The following is a 21,672-nucleotide window of genomic DNA, read 5'->3' on the forward strand; positions in this document are numbered from 1 at the left end:
ACTATGAATAGTGTTTTATCTATTTAAAAAAAATGATAATTTTTTTATAAATTTATAATTTTTATTATTATTAAAGTAATTATTTTTATTTTATTTTAAAATAAATAATCGCTATATATTAAAATTTTAAAAACTAAACAAAACATAATGTAACTTTAAATGGGTGAAGGTCTAAATGATCAAGACATCCTTCTCACATTCAACAATAAATCATATTAAAAATTTGAAAAAGAAAAATTAAACTAAGGCATTTTAGAATTTTATTTCATATAATGGGTACTGCTGACAAAGACTCTACAAAGTTAGATTAATTCTCCATAATATGTATAAGGTTGATACAGTTGATCACGGGCCAAGCTATAACTAGCACATTATTATTAGAATTCATAAACAGTACTCAAGACATTCTCCAGTTATTTCACTTTCACTTTTCACCATTCCAACTCACTACATTACATCCCCACATTACATATATGAAAATATTCCTTTGTCATTTGTTTTAATTTCATATTAACCTTCAAAGACAAGGCTAAGAGATGAATTCGAAAGGGCACAGGAGCTTCATGATAATCTTTAGTACAGTAGTAAAGGTAAAATATGAAAAGAAAAAGAGATCGTAAAAAGGTAGCAAAAAAGTTCCCTGCGGTGCGGTTTTGTGTGATAAAATGAGGAAGATGATGACGTAGTCAGGCACGCGACCATGCGCAATAAAAAGACAAGACTGTAGAAAAACAAAGTGTCAGAGATGCACACACTGTTGTAGTTGTCTGCCTTTGAGATTTGCAACAAAAACACGATCGACTGCGGCCTCCGGCAACTAGTATTAACTACCATCGTGGGCGTGCCACCAATTTCATTGGCTACTTCTCACTCAAGTACTCAACAATTAGGGAGGTTAATTTGCAGATGTTAATTTGCATATGTTAATAGGGATTCCTGCTGGAATTATCTGTTCAGAGTACGGGAAATTGAGAATTTTTCCCACAGAGACGGGGATGGTTGGAAAAAATTTTCCGATAACCCTTTGGGGCGGAGATTGATAAAGTATCTCCGTCCCGTGGATTCTCTGACTCCGTTCATATTATTTAATTTTATATTTTATAGATTATATAGTATAAAATTATATAATTTTACATAAAAAAATAATAATGTGATAGTAAATTAATGGAAGTATGGTAGCAACAAGTTCTACATCAAGTTCTTTTGTTGTTTCTTTTTGTTATTGATTCAAGATGTATTTTATTTTTTAAAAAAAAATGCAAAACATAGGTGTTTTTTTACAAAAAAAAAAAAATACAAAATCATAGTGTCATAAAAGTATAGAAATTTTCTTAAAATCCGATCTCCGTGGATATTCGTGGGGATCAATGGGGATGGGGGAAAATATTCCCCCGTGGCGGAGATTGGGGACGGGAATGGGAAATAAATTTGGGGGCGAGAAATAAGGAAGCATCCTCCGAACATTCTATGCCCCGTTGACATCCCTATACTCAACTACTAGCACGTTGCGCATCAACATTAAGAATTTAATAGATATATACTGACATTATAAAATAGTTTTAAGCTGTCATCTAACAATAAAAAATAACAATATATCTAATAATAAAAAATAACAGTATGTTATGTCATTAAATATTTTTAAAATTAAAAACGTGATGTGGCAGGATACACGTTCGTCATGGATGGACAGTATAAAAATAATTTATAATGTCAATGTATCACCCATTTTCTCTAACATTAGAGACTTAATGGATATGCAATGATAGTGTATAATAATTTTACACTGTCATCCAATATTTAATAGACAGATAGATCTTAGGAAAGATCTTTCCATATGAATTAAATTGACTAATTTTCAATAATTTAAATATTTGGATTGCAATTTCACAAATTTGAAAGATAGAGCATAATTTTTATTTTCAAGCTTAAAATATTTAGAATTTGTTTTCGACTGTCTTAGGCCTAAAGGCGGTCGGCCATTTTAGGCCTAAGGCAAAAAAGTTCAATTACGAGAAGATCTAATTTATAAGTTTGAATGTTGGATTGCTGAAGATCGAGTGGTCTTGCAATTATGAAGCTAATGATAGGAACGGTGTACCGCTAACACTTAATCATTTTCCTCGAATGATTATTTGACGTCATATCTAATCAAAGGGTCCTCCGTATTCCAAGTTAATTGGCACAGAGAGGTTATAACAATCTTCCATATATAAAGTTCTTCACGAGCCAAGTCTCTAGAATTCTACTAATTTTCAGACTCGTACTATTTCTCATTCAATTATTGACTTAGACGTTGGAGTGTTAACTTGTAAGTTCATGTTGTACAAGAAGCTCGCTCCATCATGCATGAGCCTTATTTCACTATATCACCAACTATTTAAGGTTCATGAATGGAACACTGGCGCCATCCATGAGAATCAACTTCTAATTCTCACGAATTTCCATGATCAGATCCTTCTGATTCTGAAGGTCGCACATTGTTATAAAAATCTCACACGTAAGAAGACATTGATATATGATCCATCTATGGAAGTCACTATAGGTTCATCGACCTTAACATTTTTCTCATACCTTGTCATCTTTTTGATCGACGATGGTTCATCTAGAAAAGGAAAATTAAACAAAAACAAGTTGACGTAGAGCTCTTAAAAAACACTAGTGCGGACCAAAAAACACGGAGAAGAAAAACACATTTTAGGGTTCCGAGACAATGAGAAGGGGAACGAGATTCCAAGTATGACATTTTTGTTGTTCGTAACTACTGTGATATCGAACCATTTGGTGTCAGGGACCCTTGTTGAAAGCGCAAGTTGTTGCGATGTCATGTACATCAACGTCTTCACGAAGCTAAGGATGCATGATTGAGACCTCATAACATGTGAATGCAAGAACCTCCCGGCGTTCAACGATTCCATCACTCAACCCTAGCAGAGTCGTGGAGTTACTAGTATCATTAAGAGAACGGAATGGCGCAAGGACTATGAACATATATTTCATGGTGATTCCCAATAAGAGCGTCTCAAATTGTATCTTAGGGAGATCTTTCCTCGCTTATTTAGATGTGGTGTTTTCCAACATCCACTTGAAGATGAAGTATCATAACGACTCCAGAGAATCAGTTGTCCATATCTACCCCAATTAGTTTTATTTAGACCATTAGAAGGGGAAGTTTTATTCCTCTACTTTCCCATCTCCACCAAGCAGTTAGTGTCATCCACATCCAAAAAGTGGGCCTCAATCAAATCTTGATATACTTCATATCTAAAGCATTGGTCAGACTCGAAACATGTTACCAGAAGATAGCGAAACTCGCATTGGCATTGGTGAATGCCCCTCGGAAGCTGCACTGTTACTTCCTAGCACGTGATATCATTGTCCAGACAAATTTACCCTTTAAACAAGTCCTTCACAGTCTAGATTTAGCAGAACGAAAGACCGAATGGTCCATCAAGATGTACGAATTTGACATTTCCTTCAAGCCTAGGAAAAAACTAAAGGTCTAGGTATTTGCAGTCTTTATATTAGTGATGACCCCAACAACATCAGAATTATCTAGTTCTTGGGTCATGTTCACGGACGGTTTATCTAATAATAAAGGAAGATTGAAGGGCATTGATAGTCAATCAGACCTAAGCCAGCCACGTGAGAAGAAGATTTGTTTCATATTTCGTGTTAGAAGGAGTCTTATATATAAGAGGCTTACCAACCCCTTGGTTAAATGCCATGAAGGAGAAGAATTTGTGTACACTCTTTTTGAGGTGCATCGGGAATATCCAGACAACATCTTAGAGCCAGACCCTAGTAAAGAAAGTTCGCAGAGTAGAATATTACTCCCTCTGATCCTATTTATAAGAAAAAGTTCACTTTTTAGATACATTTAATAATTAATATATCTAGAAAATATATTGTCCAAATATATTAGTTACTCAATGTATCTAAAAAGTATATTTTTTCTTATACGACCGAAGGTAATATTAGTCATATAAAGTACAAGATGCTGAAAATTATGTGAAAAGTGTGAACAATACTAAAGGTATGGAGACATCCATGAGACTCTCTCAATGCGGTTGCTTGAAAAGAAAATTATTATTAAGAGCTATTAATTTTTTTTGGAATCAAGTATTAAGAGCTATTAATTAATTGTTCCTTCAACTAACTTTTAAATTCCACTACAAGATCAAACCTCGTTTCTTTTGGTGTCTAAAGTAATTACAAGTGTGAGTAAAATAAGTTTTACATTGGTTAGGAATATGGAGACTTGACTTTTTATAAGTGAGAGAACTCACTCACCTATTATTTTAAGGTGTTTGGTGAATATGCTGTTGCTCGAAAATCAAAAAGCTCTAAAGTAGAAAATGCTCCTCCCTTGACCCCCGAATTGCGCCAACAAATGGTATGAGAGCCTGGTTTCGAGTGAAGGGACCAGATTACTTGTATTGAAAGTATCTACACATGATGATGGTCGATCGATAGAGTGTCCCATTGAAAGAGCATTAAATGCGGTACACGTGTATATGGAAGAAAGAACTTCTACTTAAAGGAGAGTATTATAGATAGATCACACTTGAGGGGGTGTTGAGAAAAGAATTAAAAGTATATTTTTCAGAAATTAAATTTGAGATCTTACAATTATGCGTGAGAGCTTCATATGGTCCTTGCCACTTCGTAGAAGAAAAAAAAAAGAACCTCTTCGAATTGCTATTATTTATGTGAGATAGTTTAAACTATTTGATGATAAATAAAGACCAAAAGGAGAATGCTTAAAATTGCACCAGAAAAAGCTTTTTATAAGTGAGTGACAACAATGTAGTTAATGGTAGAGTGGGGGAATCAAACAATTTTTAACAAAATTCATCACTAAAAAAATGGAATGATACAAAAATTTAAAGACACAAAAATACAAAATTCATCTCTAGTTGATAAAGTGGTAGCAAATCATAGGTAAGCATTGAAAATGATTTTACCTCAATCTAAATCACCTCAACATTTGTTTATAAATGGTCTGCAGACAATGTCTTAAGAAAATTTGATGATGTGTGTGAAATTTATGGATGATAGAGACATCAAGACTTTATAAATATATTATCTGAAAGATGTAATTAGAGTCGTACGAAACAAACTATTATATAGAGTCTAAAATTTTACACACAATTTAACTGCGGTAAAAAATTAATTTTATGAAATATTTGTTACTATTAAAACATGATATAATAGATTTTTAATTGATCATTTACATTTAAATGGTGGTTAACTTACATTGCGCATGAATGTCTGAAAATGACATTAATATCGATATTGGTAAATGGAAGTTCTATAAAGGAGTTCAAGATGGGAGGTGGACTTAGAAAGGGGATCCAATCTCGCCTTTCTATTTCTCACTGCCGCTGAAGGCTTTAACACGTTGAGGAAAAAGCTGTGGAGGGGTGGACCAGTTTTCACATTTGCAATATGCAGATGACACCATAATCATTGGCAGAAAATGCTGGGCGAATATCTGGGCAATTAAGACCAACCTCACTCTATTCGAAATCTTGACAGGCCTCAAGGTTAATTACCACAAGAGTTTGTTGGTTGGGATAAATATCCACCAACAGTGGCTAGAAGAGGCAGCAAGAGTACTAAATTGCAAATTAGGATCATCGTCTTTTAATTATCTTGGGCTTCCGACTGGCGCTAACCCAAGAAGAAAGGTTACATGGTAACCTATTATTGATATAGTGAAGGTAAGATTGTCGAGGTGGAAGAACAAGAAATTGTCGATAGGGGGTCGCGTGGTAATTATAAAGTCAGTCTTGTCGGCTCTTCCGGTCTATTTTCTCTCGTTTTTCAAGGTTCCGTCAGGTATCATCTCTAAACTTGAATCTCTCTTAAATAATTTTTATGGGGTGAGGATGAGGACAAAAGGAAAATAAATTGGGCTGATTGGAATAAGGTGTGTAAACCCTTAGATGAAGGGGGTTTGGGTATTAAAAACTTAAAAGCTTTTAACCTTTCTTTGTTGGGCAAATGGAAGTGGATGTTAAAAAATGAAAGAAATGGGATGTGGTTTAAAGCACTTGCAAATAGATATGGGGAGAGGGACGGTTATATAAATGAAAGGGGGAGTGGATCATCTATATGGTGGCAAGATTTGTGTCGAATAGAAAACCAAGGAGAGTGTCGCAATAATTGGTTTTCATATAGATTAAGGAAAGTATTAGGAGATGGGAAAGAAACTAGTTTTTGGTGTGATTGGTGGAGAGGCCCTAAAAAACAAATTTGAGAATTTATTTCTATTGTCCTTATACAAATCAAGTTGATTAACGAGTTAAGGAGTATAGAAAATGGTGTAAGCAAGTGGAGTTTGAGATGGAATAGGGTCTTAAACGAGGAAGAAAGAGAATCTGCAATTGCTCTAATAAATATGGTTGATGGTGTTGAGTTTAGAGAAGGGGTGAAGGATTATTGGGTTTGGTTGGAAGTGAATTCAAATTGTTACACAGTTAGAGAAGCATACAAAGTTTTAATGACCAACACTCCTAGTGTTTTTGATAGAAACTTTGTAAGAGCTTGGCATAGATTGATTCCATTTGAAAGTATCTTTATTTGTGTGGAAAGCATTTCAAAACAGAATCGCCACCAAAGTTAACCTAGCTAGAAGAGGAGTGTTCAGTCAAGAAGACACCAACTGTGTCAGTGGTTGTGGAGAGAGAATCGATGACACATATCTTTTTTGAGTGTCCGGTTTTTGCAGGTATTTGGAGCAAAGTATGTGGCTGGTTTGGTGTATCAACGGTTTTCCATAAAAATAGTTTGATACACTTTGATCAGTTCAATGGGATGATAAGCAGTGGCAAAATGTTCTCTCAGTGCACAGTCGTGGTATGGTTCACGTGCGTCTGGACCATATGGAAGACAAGAAAAGGAAACATAATCCATAACAGTGAAATCAACTTGGAGAAAATGTTAGAAGAAGTCAAGGTAATTTCTTGGAATCGGTTGAGCATTGAAAGAAATAGCCTATATTACAGCTTAACTCAGTGGTGTTTAAATCCTTGGGCATGCCTCAGTATGTATGGATGTTAAAGGGAACTTCTTCCTTTACAAAACTAAGCAAAGTGGAACTTCTTCAACATGTATATTTTCAACCAACCCCAACAATCTCCACCCTGATTCAAAATAATACATTTGCTTTCATTGTCTTCACCAACAATCATACTACACCAAAAAGAGTGTAGTCACTTGAAGCTACACATCTTCAAGAAAAATTTATTTTGTCTTCAGTAACAATCATAGTTTAAAGACTATCAAACTGTTGATAGTATTTATGGGTAAATATTTTCTATATATCGTATCCACAGAGATTGGTTTAATATTACTGCCGTTCTATAACAAATTATCTTGAGTGAGAAAATATAGCTGGGTTTGTTTGGTTATTATAAAAAAAAGGTATTAACTTTAAACAAATATTAAAACTAAAAAGGATGAAACTTAGTTAACAATAAGAGAAATATGTTGAGCTTTAGGGTTTCATCAACTTATTCCTATACAACATATTAACTAACACATAAGTGAACCGTTATTTGAATCATCATCTTCATATATCCTCAAAATAGATCTCATGTCTGCAGATCAAATTAGATAAACTTCTACCGGTATGAGATTCGATCTCTCAAAATATCAATATCGATAGTAGTAATAAAGCGCGATAATAATAAAAACTCATTCACAATTCCATCTCTGCAAGTTATGAATGAATCAATATAGTAACCTAGGGCAAAAGTTAAACTTCTCTTTCGATCAAAGATTAACAATAATTTAATATAAAAACAAGGTTTCTTATTGATAATAAATTCAAAAAATTGTTCACAAGAGTTAATCAATGGTATTGTATAATCATAGGTTAACTACTACCTTAAACTCAACAAAAGAGAATTAGCTCTCCATAGACATGAAGAACACACAAAGATTGATTGAGGAATGCATCATGATCAATAAAATCTCTTTAATTGATGTAGAATTGTTCTCCAATGGTTGCTCTATGCTTCAAACTCAGACTTCTCTCCTTATTTCGTTCACCAAAGAATCACACTTTTAATTGGACTTTAGGGTTTCTATTTATAAAGTTTGGGCTTGGATACGCCGTGCGGCACGACACGTTGTCCCGCGGCGCGACCCCAGGCAGAGGGTATGGGGCGGCACGCTGAATTCCTTCGTGGCGCGCCTTGCTGACATTTTCTCTTTCTTGCTTGCCTTTTGATTCTTCCAACTTCCTTTACTCTTCATACCCTTCTAAAGCTCCTTTTTAGCACCAAACCTGCATCAATAGTACCCAAAGTGATTTGATTTGCTTCACAACATGAACTATACATATGTAATCCAATTCTTACTGAAAAACACATGAAACTAGCACACTTTGTTTACCTTTTAGCTCAAAACTTAGTTATAATAACCCATGAAAATACCATAAATTCCTTCCTAACACATACTCCACTTAAAGAAGAGTATACTTCACTTAAAGGTAAACCACTTTGAGAAATTTCACATGTCAAAATCCAGGTTGAAAACTTATGGTGCAACTTTCATATTGGTAGAAAACTCTTCAACCATTAACATAATCTCACAATACACTTTGCATCAATGCTCACCTGTTAATATGCTAGCAATAGCTCATTCTTTCTATGACAACGGAAATGTCACGAGGACACACTTCTCAATTTTTTTAGAGAAGATCATCATCCCCCACAATGACGGAGACATTGCTAGCATTTGACTCAGAGTCCTTCATTGACACTGTCCCATCAAGACACTTATACTTTACATGCTTAATATTTCTACATTTTCAACATCTCACACATGTTTCATTGTTTTTCTTCACATAAGAGTTTCCTATAACAAGCAACATTGAGTTTGATGAAGTATTTTCATCACCGTTCAATCTTCTTTCTTCAGAAATAATTTTACTAGTAACTTCTTGAAAATCAAAAGATTCTTTCCCATATATCAAAACAGACTTAATATGTTTATAGGAAGATGGAAGTGGCCATATAAGCCTCAAATTTTTATCTTCATCATCAATTTTGACTTCAATAATTTCTAATTAAAAAATAGAGAACACTTGAATGATCATATACTTTCGTATGGTTATCTATAAGCAAGTTATGAAACTGCTCATTCAATAACAATCGATTTGATATACTATTTCCTTGATATAGTCCTTCAAATTTCTTCCAAAGTTCTTTGGCTAACGATGTACCAAGAACATTCGTAAGAATATTCTTAGCCAAAGACATGCATATTATTCTCAAAGCTCTCAAATCTAGTTCCTTTTAACGCCTTCTGTAATCTTAATTGTATCAAAATCGATTCTTCCATTAAATTTCTCTAAGTAAATCTTTGCACTTGAAAAACTTAATAAGGGACTGAATGAGATATTTTCAATATAGAAGTTATTTGACGCTCTCCCCTAAATCACAAAGTGTTTTCCCAATATTTATATTACCAATCTAACACGGGATGGTAAAACTACCAGTATCTTTTAGCTTTGATGGAAGTTTTGTTTGGATAATTGCACTGCATTCTTCTAAGAATGATATGTTTTTATCATCTCTCAACTTTGTTTGTCTGGTTAACAAGTATTTCATGAATTTTGCATAAATCTAAATTCTCTTTAAAGTTTCACCAAAGAGAATATTCGCTTGAAGCTTGGTAAAAACCTACATAAATCTCTTAAATTGCCCTTTTCCTTTTTTGTCCTCATCTTCTTCACTCGTGGATAAGGTAGTTTGACATAAGATATAGTTTTTTGCTACTTGTCATCATCCATGAGAATTTGCTTATGTTTCTCCTCAAAATGTAGTCATTATCAATTAACTTCTCACTTTTTTCTCCATCAATGGTTTTTCTCACACCAATCTAACTTTTTCCCTCAATTTATTTTTATTTTTTCTTCTTTTACTACTGTGTGTACTACTTTATTTCCCAACTTAATAGCTTTACAACTCCCATTCCTAGGATTTATCCAACGTACTCCCAACAAAAACTTCACTTGATTGAGCTGCCAATTATTTTAGATAACTTGCCAATTTAAGTTTTATGATTCTTTATGGATGCTTCATAGTTCTTGTTGGATTTCTCTTGAGTATATTTCATTTCCTCAAAGTTTCTTTGAGACATCTTCATGAATTGATTCATAATTTATTCTAAAGGAGTTGGCTTCCTTGGTGGTGGATATTGAATTGGCTTCATCATTTATCGCATTAGCATTGACATTTGGACACAAAAGTGTACTTACATCAATATTATTGTACATAGGAAGAAATGTGTGTTTTCAATCTTCATATCATTAGTAAAGCAACAATAAAATTGATGAAGCCACTATCAATTTTTTGATCTTCATATCTCTTCATGAAGCCACTATAAAATTGATAAAAACATAACATATGACATGTTAAGAAGAGTCAGTATAGAGATAATAGAAACATAAAAATGAGTACAATAGTAACACTCCTACACTAATTAAACCTTCACTAGAAAACAACTACAATTCATCTTGGATATTTTATTTATAGATTGTTTCAGTTTGAGTGCTTAGTAGGAGGTAGATGCTTAGTAGGGGTTAGGTGCTTATAATTTAGTGTTCAAGTTCATTAGTATGTGAGATCCAGACTGGGAGATGGAAATCACTCATGGGCACAAGGAAGCAAATCAACAGGCTAATGCATTGGCCAACTACAGTTTCTCCTTGAAGAAAAATTATAGTTTGTTCGTGGATTTCCCGAAGGATTTTGAGCATATTCTTCGAGTTGATAAGAATAGAATTAGTATTCCTAAAATATTTTGCTTGTAGATTGCTTTTTCCGGGTGTTTAGCCCTTTCTTCAATAAAAAAGATTACCATAACATGTTACTTTAATAGCACTAACGGTTGAAATTTAAAATGTGGAAATAATTTAATACTACTAAAAAAATTGATAAAAACATACAAACAAATAAAAGTTATGCAAGTTTATGCTTATTAAACCCCAAAAGTTATATATTATATAAGTTAGAAATTTATAGGGGTTATACATTCTAGTAAGAGTTACAAAAGTTTAACATACGATAAAATACAATAAACTTATATAAATCAGGTTTCTTGTGGATAGGCAAATGGCAGATGAACAGAACATCTTGCAAGGTTATTCCTAACCTTAGGCCATTTATAAAAAAATGTGGAAGAATTTGCCTCAAAGTATTTCAATAACTTTTCGACAACCGACTTTAAAATATTAGCTTCCGGTACAAAAAGAAATTGATAGAGGCCTCCCTCGGCACATAGTTCCTTTTCAAAATCATCATCTAAGGATTTACATAGTATGGGCAGCGTCTCAAGACGCCCACCCATCATTCCGCTACCAATTGCTGGAAATCCCGCTTCTTGCATACTGTTTCATAAATAATAAGTGTATCGATCATTGTTGGATTCAGATTAAACAATTCGCAGAATATAAAGAAAATTTAGGTGTAGAAGTACCACCACGATCTACACGAGAAAACTCATAAATTCTCTCACTCAATAGCTTGCCAATCACTCTCGCTGTGCAGACTCATAAATTCCCTCACTCATAACTGTTAGAGTAAAAATGTTTTCTATTATTATACCGCAACACTGGGACTTATAAAGCCTTACAAATGAAAAATGGAATTTAAAATTCATATGAAATTTGATATTTTTTTAAAAATATTTTCCATATAAAATTAATAATTATTACAATATATGAATTGCTTTTTTAATAAAAATATATGAACTATATATATGTCCCTTATATGTGTTTTATTAAAAAATGCAATTCATATATTGTAATAATTATTAATTTTATTAGTAGCGAAATGATGGGTGGGCGTCTTGAGACGGTGTCCACGCTATGTAAATCCTTAAATGATGATTTTGAAAAGGAACTTCTGCCGAAGGAGGCCTCTATCAATTTCTTTTTGTACCGGAAGCTAATATTTTATAGCCGGTTGTAGAAAAGTTATTGAAACACTTTGAGGCAAATTCTTCCACATTTTTTATAAATGGCCTAAGGTTAGGAATAACCTTGCAAGATGTTCTATTCATCTGCCATTTGCCTATCCACGGGAAACCTTTTGACCTATTGTACAACTCATACATATACTTCTTTACACATTTTGATTCTGTCTTTTATTGGAACAAACCACAAACTTTGGTTTCATCTTTTATCTTTATGATTATATAAAATAAATTCTCTGCTATCTTTTATCTTTCTTTCAACTTTAACCTTTTTCGAAACAAAAGATATTTTCTGACTTTCTTTCATCTTTTATCTTTTATATACCATTTCTGTTTACATTTTATACATACCTATCTCTGCTTTCAAAAAAACTTATACTACAATCTCACAATATTGTAAACCATATTAACCATTACATTACCATTGAAGTCATACATTAGTATTGAAGTTAATCTAACATAAACAATAGAACAATTAACATTAGAATAGTTTACGTTGTAACTTAAACAATTACATAACTTCCCTTAACCTACATCAACATTAGTTTATGATAACCAAATAATAACATCCAACCTTAAACTTATACAATGCAACCTACTTTTTTTTAAAAAAATAACTTTTAACATAATCTCCTTCATAATACCAAAATGATTCAACCATGATATCAACTTTAACTACACTTCAACAACCATGTCCTAAACAGAATGCTTCAACACTTTAACATAAAGATGATCCGCATGCTGAGTGATCCTAAACCGAACGATGTCACACCTTCTGATCTTGTTCTTTGCATATTCATACCACCCATGACCAATGAACTTCTCCAACTTCATAACTTGTCATTCTCTCTTGGCACATTTTATTTTTGCATTGCAAGTCTCCCCACTATCTTCATCAACAAAAACAATTGACTTCTAGTTCAGTTTCAACCATTTCTTTGTAACATGCCTGGGAAAATGCTGCAAAACAACAACACAATAAAAAAATTAATGAAAACTACATCTCATGTTATAATCCGATAGAAAAATAACAATTATGAAATAATTTACCATACCAAAACATGTTTTCTAGAGACAAAATCGAAAGATATTTCCTTTACCCATCTGTGTACAAGAATTTATGGCTCATCAGAATCAGAGCTGCAAACAATACATCATAAGATTCCATAAATAATACGCTTAATGAACCGTGTCATATATTTTGCTTACATGCATTCAGGGAAATCTATCAATTTTCATTTTCTTAACATCAATGTATCTGCAACAGTTACTTTACTTGCTAGCGTCTGATGAAATTGATATCTGACACATCTAGGCTTTCCTTCCTCTTTGCCTCTTCTGATGAACCATACCAACCCTAACTTCATCTTCACCTAAACCAGTTTGATAAACAGTCTTTGCGACTTCAGCCTCGCCATTAACATGGTCACCATCATCGTCTTGCATTTTGACTGGTTGCTTCCTTTTACCCAAAACATTGTTTTTCTTTAAAAGCTTCTGAAAATAAATCATGAGCACTGCGCTTCACGATATCACCTTCGTCTTGCAAAAAAATAAAACTAAAACCAAATCAAACATACAAACGATTAAACTATTCCTATTTTAAAATGCATCGATTTAAAAATGCAAACAATTAAACACAAATGATCAACATTATGAATCTTAAAAATGCAAACGATTAAAGTTATAACACATAAAACAACACACCCAGTTGCAGAGGAGCTTCCCAGATGAACAACCATGGAATCTTGAAGCTTGCATTTTTCGTTTTCCAAAATGGCAGTATACTTTAAGAAGCGTGAAGGAAATGAAACGTTTACATTATGACCTTGCATTATTTTCCATCATATAACAGATCCCACTTCATTCTTTCAGTGGACCTTCCACAAAAATGGGCCATTCACCTTTCCTCTATAGGGCCCATTTTTTCAGTTTTCTTTTCACATAAGTTTCTTCTTTATTTATTAGTTCCCAATTATTCTAACTACCAATTTATGTATTACATTTTTCCCTTTTCATTATTGTCACAATATCATATATATATATATATATATATATATATATATATATATATATATATATATATATATATATATATATATATATATATATCCATTATATTCAAAAAAAAAAAAATATACAGACCCATTTCTATAATAAAATTGACATTGTCATGAATTTATAATCAGTAAAAGAATTTCGTGTACCATATTATAACTCGTGCGTATGCACAAGTTTGTTATTAGTATAGTGAAAAAGTTAAACTTGTGTTGCATCAATCTTATGCCAAATTGTAATGCTCTATATATATATATATATATATATATATATATATATATATATATATATATATATATATATATATATATATATATATATATATATATATATATATATATATATATCCTGCATAAACAATACTTTAAGGATAATATTATGAGGGCCAAAAAATTGTGAAGCCTTGTGCTGTAGCACAGGACTGCGCAGGGCTAGGCCTGTCTATTTGTTATAAATCTAATTTATAAACTATTAATTATAAATTTATTTATTATTATTTGATTTTTTTATACTAAAAAGAGTGTGACGATATTTTTCAAATTTCTTCTAATGACCTGAAGTTAATAACTATTTATGTATTATCTTATACAATATTTTTTTTGAGTAAAAAAGACTTACATACTCTATTGTTAAGATATTTTTTTATTAATATTAACCTCATATTTCCCAAAGAAAATTATTTTGTGATGTTGTTAATACATTGAATGTTGAGTAAAAAAAAACATTGAATAGTGTATTCATTAATACTATTTTTACTTGTATCTTTCAAACCTTAACTAATTTAGTATATCAAAGTCTTCATAAAGTTTCAATGGAAGAATAAAGTTTCATTTTTTTAAAAGATATTAAAGATAAAAAATATATTTAAACTTAGATAAATTTAAAAATTAACACATGAATGAACTAAAGTAAAAACAAAAATAAAAATATATATTGTTTGAAAATAATATAAATAGAGTGAATAATAAATAAAAATATTCAGTAGTATCTATCATGTCATATCTTCCTGTTCCTATAGTATTTCTAGTTCAATACTAGTATTAAATTTTTGTTGGCTAGTTATTTGCTGCAAAAATATTGACCTTTTTAACAAGACTGAAAACTGACACACAATAAAATCCACTGCTTTGTCTCTCTTTTCACTCTCTCCCTCAAATCCTCCCTCTCTATAAAAAAAACCACCCACTCCCCACTTTTTCTCTCCATTCCCTCCACTCTCACAAAACCCATATGGATAAAACCCGACCCGATTTCTACAAACCCGACTCACACCACTGCTCCATTTTCCGTCCACCGGAAACACCCCGTGAACCAATGGAGTTCCTCTCCCGTTCATGGAGCGTCTCCGCTCAAGAAATCTCCAAAGCTCTCAATGCTTCTCCCTCTAATACCACCATACCGGAAAACATCACCGGAGAATCCGAAGAGTCACCTTCCTTAAACCCGTTCTCTTTTGCCTCCTCAGAAACATCTCAAATGATAATGGAACGTATCATGTCACAATCCGTAAGTCCATCCGAAAGAATCACCTGAAAAAAGTTTGTTTGGTTTTTAGCTTTGTCTTTTTCTTCCAACATCATAACATAAAAACAAAAACTCTTTTTTTTGTTAACCAGGAAGATGTTTCTGTTTCTGTATCTGTTTCTCCTCGAACCTCCGGGAGACTCTCTCATAGTAGTGGACCTTTAACCGATAGTTCACCGGTTTCACCTTCTGAAATCGACGATATCAAGGTAATTTCTTTGTATAGTTTTTTAACTTTACTTTTTAATTTGATGCATCCAATGACAATAGTAACTATAGTACAGTGTATGCTACTGGTATTTTCACATTCAAACAAAATTAAAATTATTAAATTAATATTTAACAGTTTGTTCATGATTATTACTAACAGAATGCGTGTGAAATTTGAAATAATTAATTATAGGTGTATAGATTAGATTTAGATCCTCTATTTTTAGACAACTGTGTTTTTTTAATTTTATTTTGTTTTGTTTTATTGTTTTGTTTTATCTGGTCCCCACAAAGTAACAGAACATCGTCAAATTGGTTAGAGTACCACCCAAAACCTGTCCTTTAGAATCCTAAATTTACAGAGAAAACCGTTCAATTTTGTCGTTTTCTCTTTCTCTGTATTAATGGTTGAAGGCTTTTTGCAGATGAAGGCTTTTGCCAAGGCATAACAATGCTATTGTGATTTTTTTGTTTTTATTCAATTGTGTGCAAAAGTGTTATTTGTTTTTTGTTTGTTTTGTTTTTGTTCTTGTTATGAACGAGGAAATGGGTGCTATGCAATTCAAGCCAATGAATGAGTATAGAATAATGGAAATAATTAGCTGTTAAGGTTTTTGTCGTGTTATATTTTAACCTCCAAAAAATGGCTTCTATGCGTTCTTCTTCTTTACAGTACGGCCGTGCCAATAATTCCGGTGTGAGTTTGAATGGTTATTTGAGGCCTCCGGGCGGTGGTGGTGGGAAGACGGTTGGAAGGTGGTTGAAGGATAGGAAGGAGAGGAAGAAAGAAGAAGCGAGGGCCCATAATGCTCAGCTTCATGCTGCGGTTTCCGTGGCTGCTGTTGCCGCGGCGGTTGCTGCTATTGCAGCCGCCACCGCTGCCACCTCTGGCTCTGGCGATGACGAGCAGATTGCAAAGACAGACTCGGCTGTGGCGTCTGCAGCAACATTGGTTGCGGCTCAATGCGTTGAAGCGGCCGAGTCGCTGGGGGCGGACAGGGAACATCTTGCTGCCGTGGTTGCCTCTGCCGTGAATGTTAGATCGGCTGGTGATATCATGACATTAACAGCCGCTGCGGCAACAGGTATGTTTGATTGTGGTTTATGATAATGCTAATTTTATGTTGATTATGTTTGTATGTTGATGTTTTTGTTTTTTTTTGTTGGATTTGTCATAGCTTTGCGTGGGGCTGCGACGTTGAAGGCGAGGGCTTTGAAGGAAGTTTGGAATATTGCAGCAGTGATTCCGGTTGAGAGGAATTTGGGGGGTTCTGGTGGTAGTAATGGAGGTTCGAATAGTAGCTTCAGCGGCGAGCTTGTTCCAGAAGAGAATTTTTTGGGTATATGCAATAGAGAATTACTTGCTAGGGGTTGTGAGCTTCTTAAGCGCACAAGGAAAGGTATATATTTTTTTCTAAGCGTGCCGGGTTTCACCGTGACAATTTAATTGATTCTTAAATTGATTTTTTTAATCTTTGTTTAAGTTAATCGATAAATTTGAGTGTAAAAATCATAATTTGAGGCAAAAGCTATAATCTTATGTTGTTTGAAAAGTGATTTGATCCCTGAGTTGTGTTTGCACAGGTGATCTTCACTGGAAAGTTGTATCTGTATATATAAACAGAATGAATCAGGTGTGTTATTTTCTCTAGTTTTGATTGTAGAGAGTAATCAATAATCAATCACTTCATTATTTGAGCATCAATAGTGTTAATCATGAGTGTTAATGTGATTATGAAAAGGTGAATGTAACAATTTATGATAATTCTTTTGGTGAAGGTTACTCTAAAAATGAAGAGTAGGCACGTTGCTGGGACCATAACCAAAAAGAAAAAGAGTGAGTTCTTATAACTTTTTTGTCTTGCTCTATAATTTAATTTGAGTACAGATTTGGAAGTGGGTCTTGTTTCATTTAGGGATTTGTGAAAGGCAAGATCAAAAGTGTTGTTCTTTAATTCCATTCCTTTTTTGAATCTTTAGATGTGGTGGTTGAACTAATCAAAGATATGCCTGCTTGGCCGGGGCGCCACTTGCTACAAGGCGGTGAGAATCGTCGTTACTTTGGGTTGAAAACACTAATGCGCGGTGTAGTTGAATTCGAATGCATGAATCAAAGAGAATATGATGTGTGGACTCAAGGTGTTTCAAGGCTTCTTTCAATTGCTGCTGAGAAGAACAACAGAAATAGATTTTAAGGTTATTTGGGGAGACATAAGGAAGGATCTATGGTGCCCTTAGTTAAGATCTTTTTGATACATGGTGGGGTTTATAATTGAAAAAAGGGGGTGTAATATAAAAAACTAAAGGCAAAAGTTATGCCAATTGGGGTTACTTTAATCATTGGAAAAAATGCATTGGGGTATTTAGAATTTTAGATGTATATTTTGAAATGAAGTGAACTCAATGTGAACCATTGTTGTTTTGTTCTTTTTTCATCACTATTATGGAAAGAAGATCTTGGACTAGGGAATAGTGAAAAAAGAATGGGGAAAGAATCATATTAGAAGGAAAGTATATTGTTGAGACAAAACATATTCTTATCCTTTATGTGTTGTTTGTACATTAAGGTTTGGGATATTATAACAAAGGTGGTCAAAAAGTTTAGATTTTCATGTGATTAATACAATAAAAAATTATGGGGTTTGGCTCCTAGATTGGATCTTTGGAACTATTTTTGCACATTGTTAGCCATCATTGTCTACTTCGTGTGCTTTATCTTTAATCAAGTGCTTCAACATAGGAGTAATATTTTATCTAAATAGTAGCAATAAAATTAAACTATTGTAAACATGTCCTATGAGTATGATTTTTTAAATAATAAACTACCAAAAACTAGAGAGAAATGAAACATGATACAATGGAAATGGAATGGAATGTTAGACAAATTATGACTAATAGAGCATTATGGATTAAAAAAAAGTTCAAATAGTTTAGTACCTGACAAATTTCCAATGGGTCAATATTTCTGTTTTTGGTATTCTTTAGGTGACTTATATGAAATTTAATATAACAACTAGGATGAGATGATAGAATTAGGTGTGAGAAAACGGTTCGGTCATGTTTATTTTCGAGGCGACCAAAATTTTTAGCCCTATAAATTTTTATATGTTTGTCTCAACTTTTATATTTTTTAGGACGAGTGAATATTTAATGCCGCACCCTCAATTATGCTTGTGTAACACCGTCCAGTTTTTATAAGCTTTTAAGAACGAGATCTAAACGGGACAGACATGTCTATTTGTCATTTTCAAATAAAATATCTCTCATTTTTACTAAAAGTCGTAAGTTCGAACAAATTCCTTACTCATCCTCCTCGATTTATATATAAAAAAGTCGGGTCAAATAACCTCTATACCTATGAAAATTCAAATAAGGGTGATTTTTATTTGGGGAGCAAATAAATAAAAATAGGATTCTTCCTAATCTAAGGAAATTTCTTTTAAACACTTGGACCAATGGGCCAACCTGTTGGCCCACATCTCGTATAGTGATAGAATGGGCCAGACACTTATTTCATTGATTTGTGATACATACATGATCCAAAAATATCAAAATAATCATTAATCCCTCAAAACCTCTATACCACTCATCAATTACTTCTTTATGTTATGTACACTCTCGAATATTAAGTGTTCTCCATAAGTCTATTGCAATTGATTAAGAATATGGAGTGTGACTTTCTTTGATGATTTTTGGCCCTACCACTCGTGTATTAAAAGTTGATTAGATGACTCTACATAACATATGTCTTGGGTCCTCATTGATAATTGAGATGATATTGAAATTCATTTGAATGACTTATTGGGAGAAAAAGAAAGAGTGATCATTAGTTAGTTCGGAAAAATGCATGATGATGAGAGAGAATAGATTTATTAGATGAGATATAAGAGCTCTTTTGTTACACTTTTCTTTTTGTTGTTAAGAATTATTTTTAAAATTTTCATTAATTTGTTACCTTTTTTTTAAAGGGTTAAAAATGAGGATATTACATATATAGTATTTTGTTAATTATATATAAATTGAAAATTTTAATGAACCAAATATCTTTGCACGGATGACAATTCAAAATTCTGATTAAGAGGAAATATATTATTGTTATTTCATTCAAGTATTCTCAGTTGATTATTTATAGATTATTATGAAATATCTATTTTAATTTATTTTGTATTATTTTTATATAGGAATGTTTATATCACTATCTTTTTATGATCTTTAATTTTTAAATTTTTAGCAAACTATTAAATAATCATCTCATTTTTCTCTTCTTATTTTTAAAAAACATTTTTACTTTTATTTTCTTTTATCAACTAATAAAAGGTAGAGACTAATAAAACTTTTTTTTTTTATGGAATATTTAATATTTTTTTTTATTTTTTCAAGAATTAAAATAAATATTTAATATATTTTTTTCATACTATTAATATAGTATTAAAATCTCAATTAAGATTGAAGTTTGGACTTCTTTTCGAGCTGAATTATGTAAAATTATGTTGGCTAGTGAATATCCTAACAAGAAGAATTGAAGAAATTTTTAGCTTATAACTTACTTAATGTTGGTTCTTCATGCATTTTTTAATTTGAATATTGTTTACCGATATCTTTTAATTAAATGAAAAAATACTTTACATACTATATACTGTTTTAAATTCAAAACTAGTAACAAACCCGTGCATACACACGGATTCTGTTCGGTTATGCGAATTTGGAGATATCATTTATTTTAAATAAAAATGTTTTAAAAAAATTAGATAAATAATTGATTATTTCGTATATAAAAATATTTAGATCAAAAATAGATTTTTTTCCCGTATACCAGTTTTGGATTAAAAATATTTAATCATAAATATCATTTCTCGTATATAAAAATATTTAGATCAATAATAGATTTTTTTCCGTATACAGACTTCATTTTTGTTTAGGTATCATTTAAAAAAATATTTGGATCAATAGTAAATTTCGTATATAAAAATATTTAGATCAATAATAAATTTTTTCTCGTATACCATTTTTGAACAAAAAATATTTGGGTCATAAATACCATTTTTCGTAAATAATAGATTTTTTTTCGTATACAAATATTATTTTTTGTTTAAGTATCATTTACAAAAATATTTGGATCATAAATAACATTTTTCGTAAACAATAATACAAATATTAATTTTATTTAGGTATCATTTACAAAAGTATTTGGATCAATATTAAATTTTCCTAGAAAAAAATATTTAGATCAATATTAGATTTTTTCCGTATACCATTTTTGAATAAAAAATATATGATCATAAATACCACTTATCGTGTAAAAAAAATATTTAGATCAATAATATATTTTTTTCCAGTATACAGACTTCATTTTTGTTTAGGTATCATTTACAAAACTATTTGGATCAATAGTAAATTTCATATATAAAAATATTTACATCAATAGTAGATTTTTTCCCGTATACCATTTTTGAATAAATAATATTTGGATCATAAATAACATTTTTCATTAATAATAATACAAATATTATTTTTATTTAGGTATCATTTACAAAAATATTTGGATCAATATTAAATTTTCGTATAAAAAAATATTTAGATCAATAATAATCTTTTTCCCATATACCATTTTTGGATAAAAAATATTTGATCATAAATACCATTTCTCTTATATAAAAAAATTTAAATCAATAATAGATTCTTTTTCCCGTATACAGACCTCATTTTTGTTTAGGTATCATTTACAAAAATATTTGGATAAATATTAAATCTCATATATAAAAATATTTAGATAATAGTAGATTATTTTCCCGTATACTATTTTTGAATAGAAATATTTAGATCATAAATACCATTTTTTGTAAATAATAGATTTGTTTTCATATACAAATATTATTTTTGTTTAGGTGT

The 21,672-nt window shown here is 31.7% G+C and overlaps 1 protein-coding gene across 1 annotated transcript; it reads left to right on the forward strand.

The window, feature by feature from the left end:
* Positions 1 to 15,125: 15,125 nt before the first annotated feature.
* On the forward strand, positions 15,126 to 18,387 carry LOC131628576 (VAN3-binding protein-like). The gene is made up of 7 exons (XM_058899410.1): positions 15,126 to 15,555; positions 15,666 to 15,782; positions 16,457 to 16,868; positions 16,962 to 17,183; positions 17,368 to 17,417; positions 17,563 to 17,620; positions 17,764 to 18,387. The coding sequence occupies exons 1-7, from the start codon at positions 15,280 to 15,282 to the stop codon at positions 17,976 to 17,978; spliced, it is 1,350 nt and encodes a 449-aa protein (XP_058755393.1). The 5' UTR covers positions 15,126 to 15,279; the 3' UTR covers positions 17,979 to 18,387.
* The last annotated feature ends 3,285 nt before the right edge of the window (positions 18,388 to 21,672 follow it).

The sequence above is a fragment of the Vicia villosa genome, unplaced genomic scaffold (genome assembly GCF_029867415.1).
Source record: "Vicia villosa cultivar HV-30 ecotype Madison, WI unplaced genomic scaffold, Vvil1.0 ctg.000467F_1_1, whole genome shotgun sequence".
Taxonomy (NCBI): domain Eukaryota; kingdom Viridiplantae; phylum Streptophyta; class Magnoliopsida; order Fabales; family Fabaceae; genus Vicia; species Vicia villosa.

Excerpts from the sequence above, each read along its gene's own strand:
- LOC131628576 (XM_058899410.1), top strand. The coding sequence starts at position 15,280 with ATGGATAAAACCCGACCCGATTTCTACAAACCCGACTCACACCACTGC. Across the intron at positions 17,418-17,562 it reads ATATAAACAGAATGAATCAG|GTTACTCTAAAAATGAAGAG; the intron begins GTGTGTTATTTT and ends CTTTTGGTGAAG. Across the intron at positions 17,621-17,763 it reads CATAACCAAAAAGAAAAAGA|ATGTGGTGGTTGAACTAATC; the intron begins GTGAGTTCTTAT and ends TTGAATCTTTAG.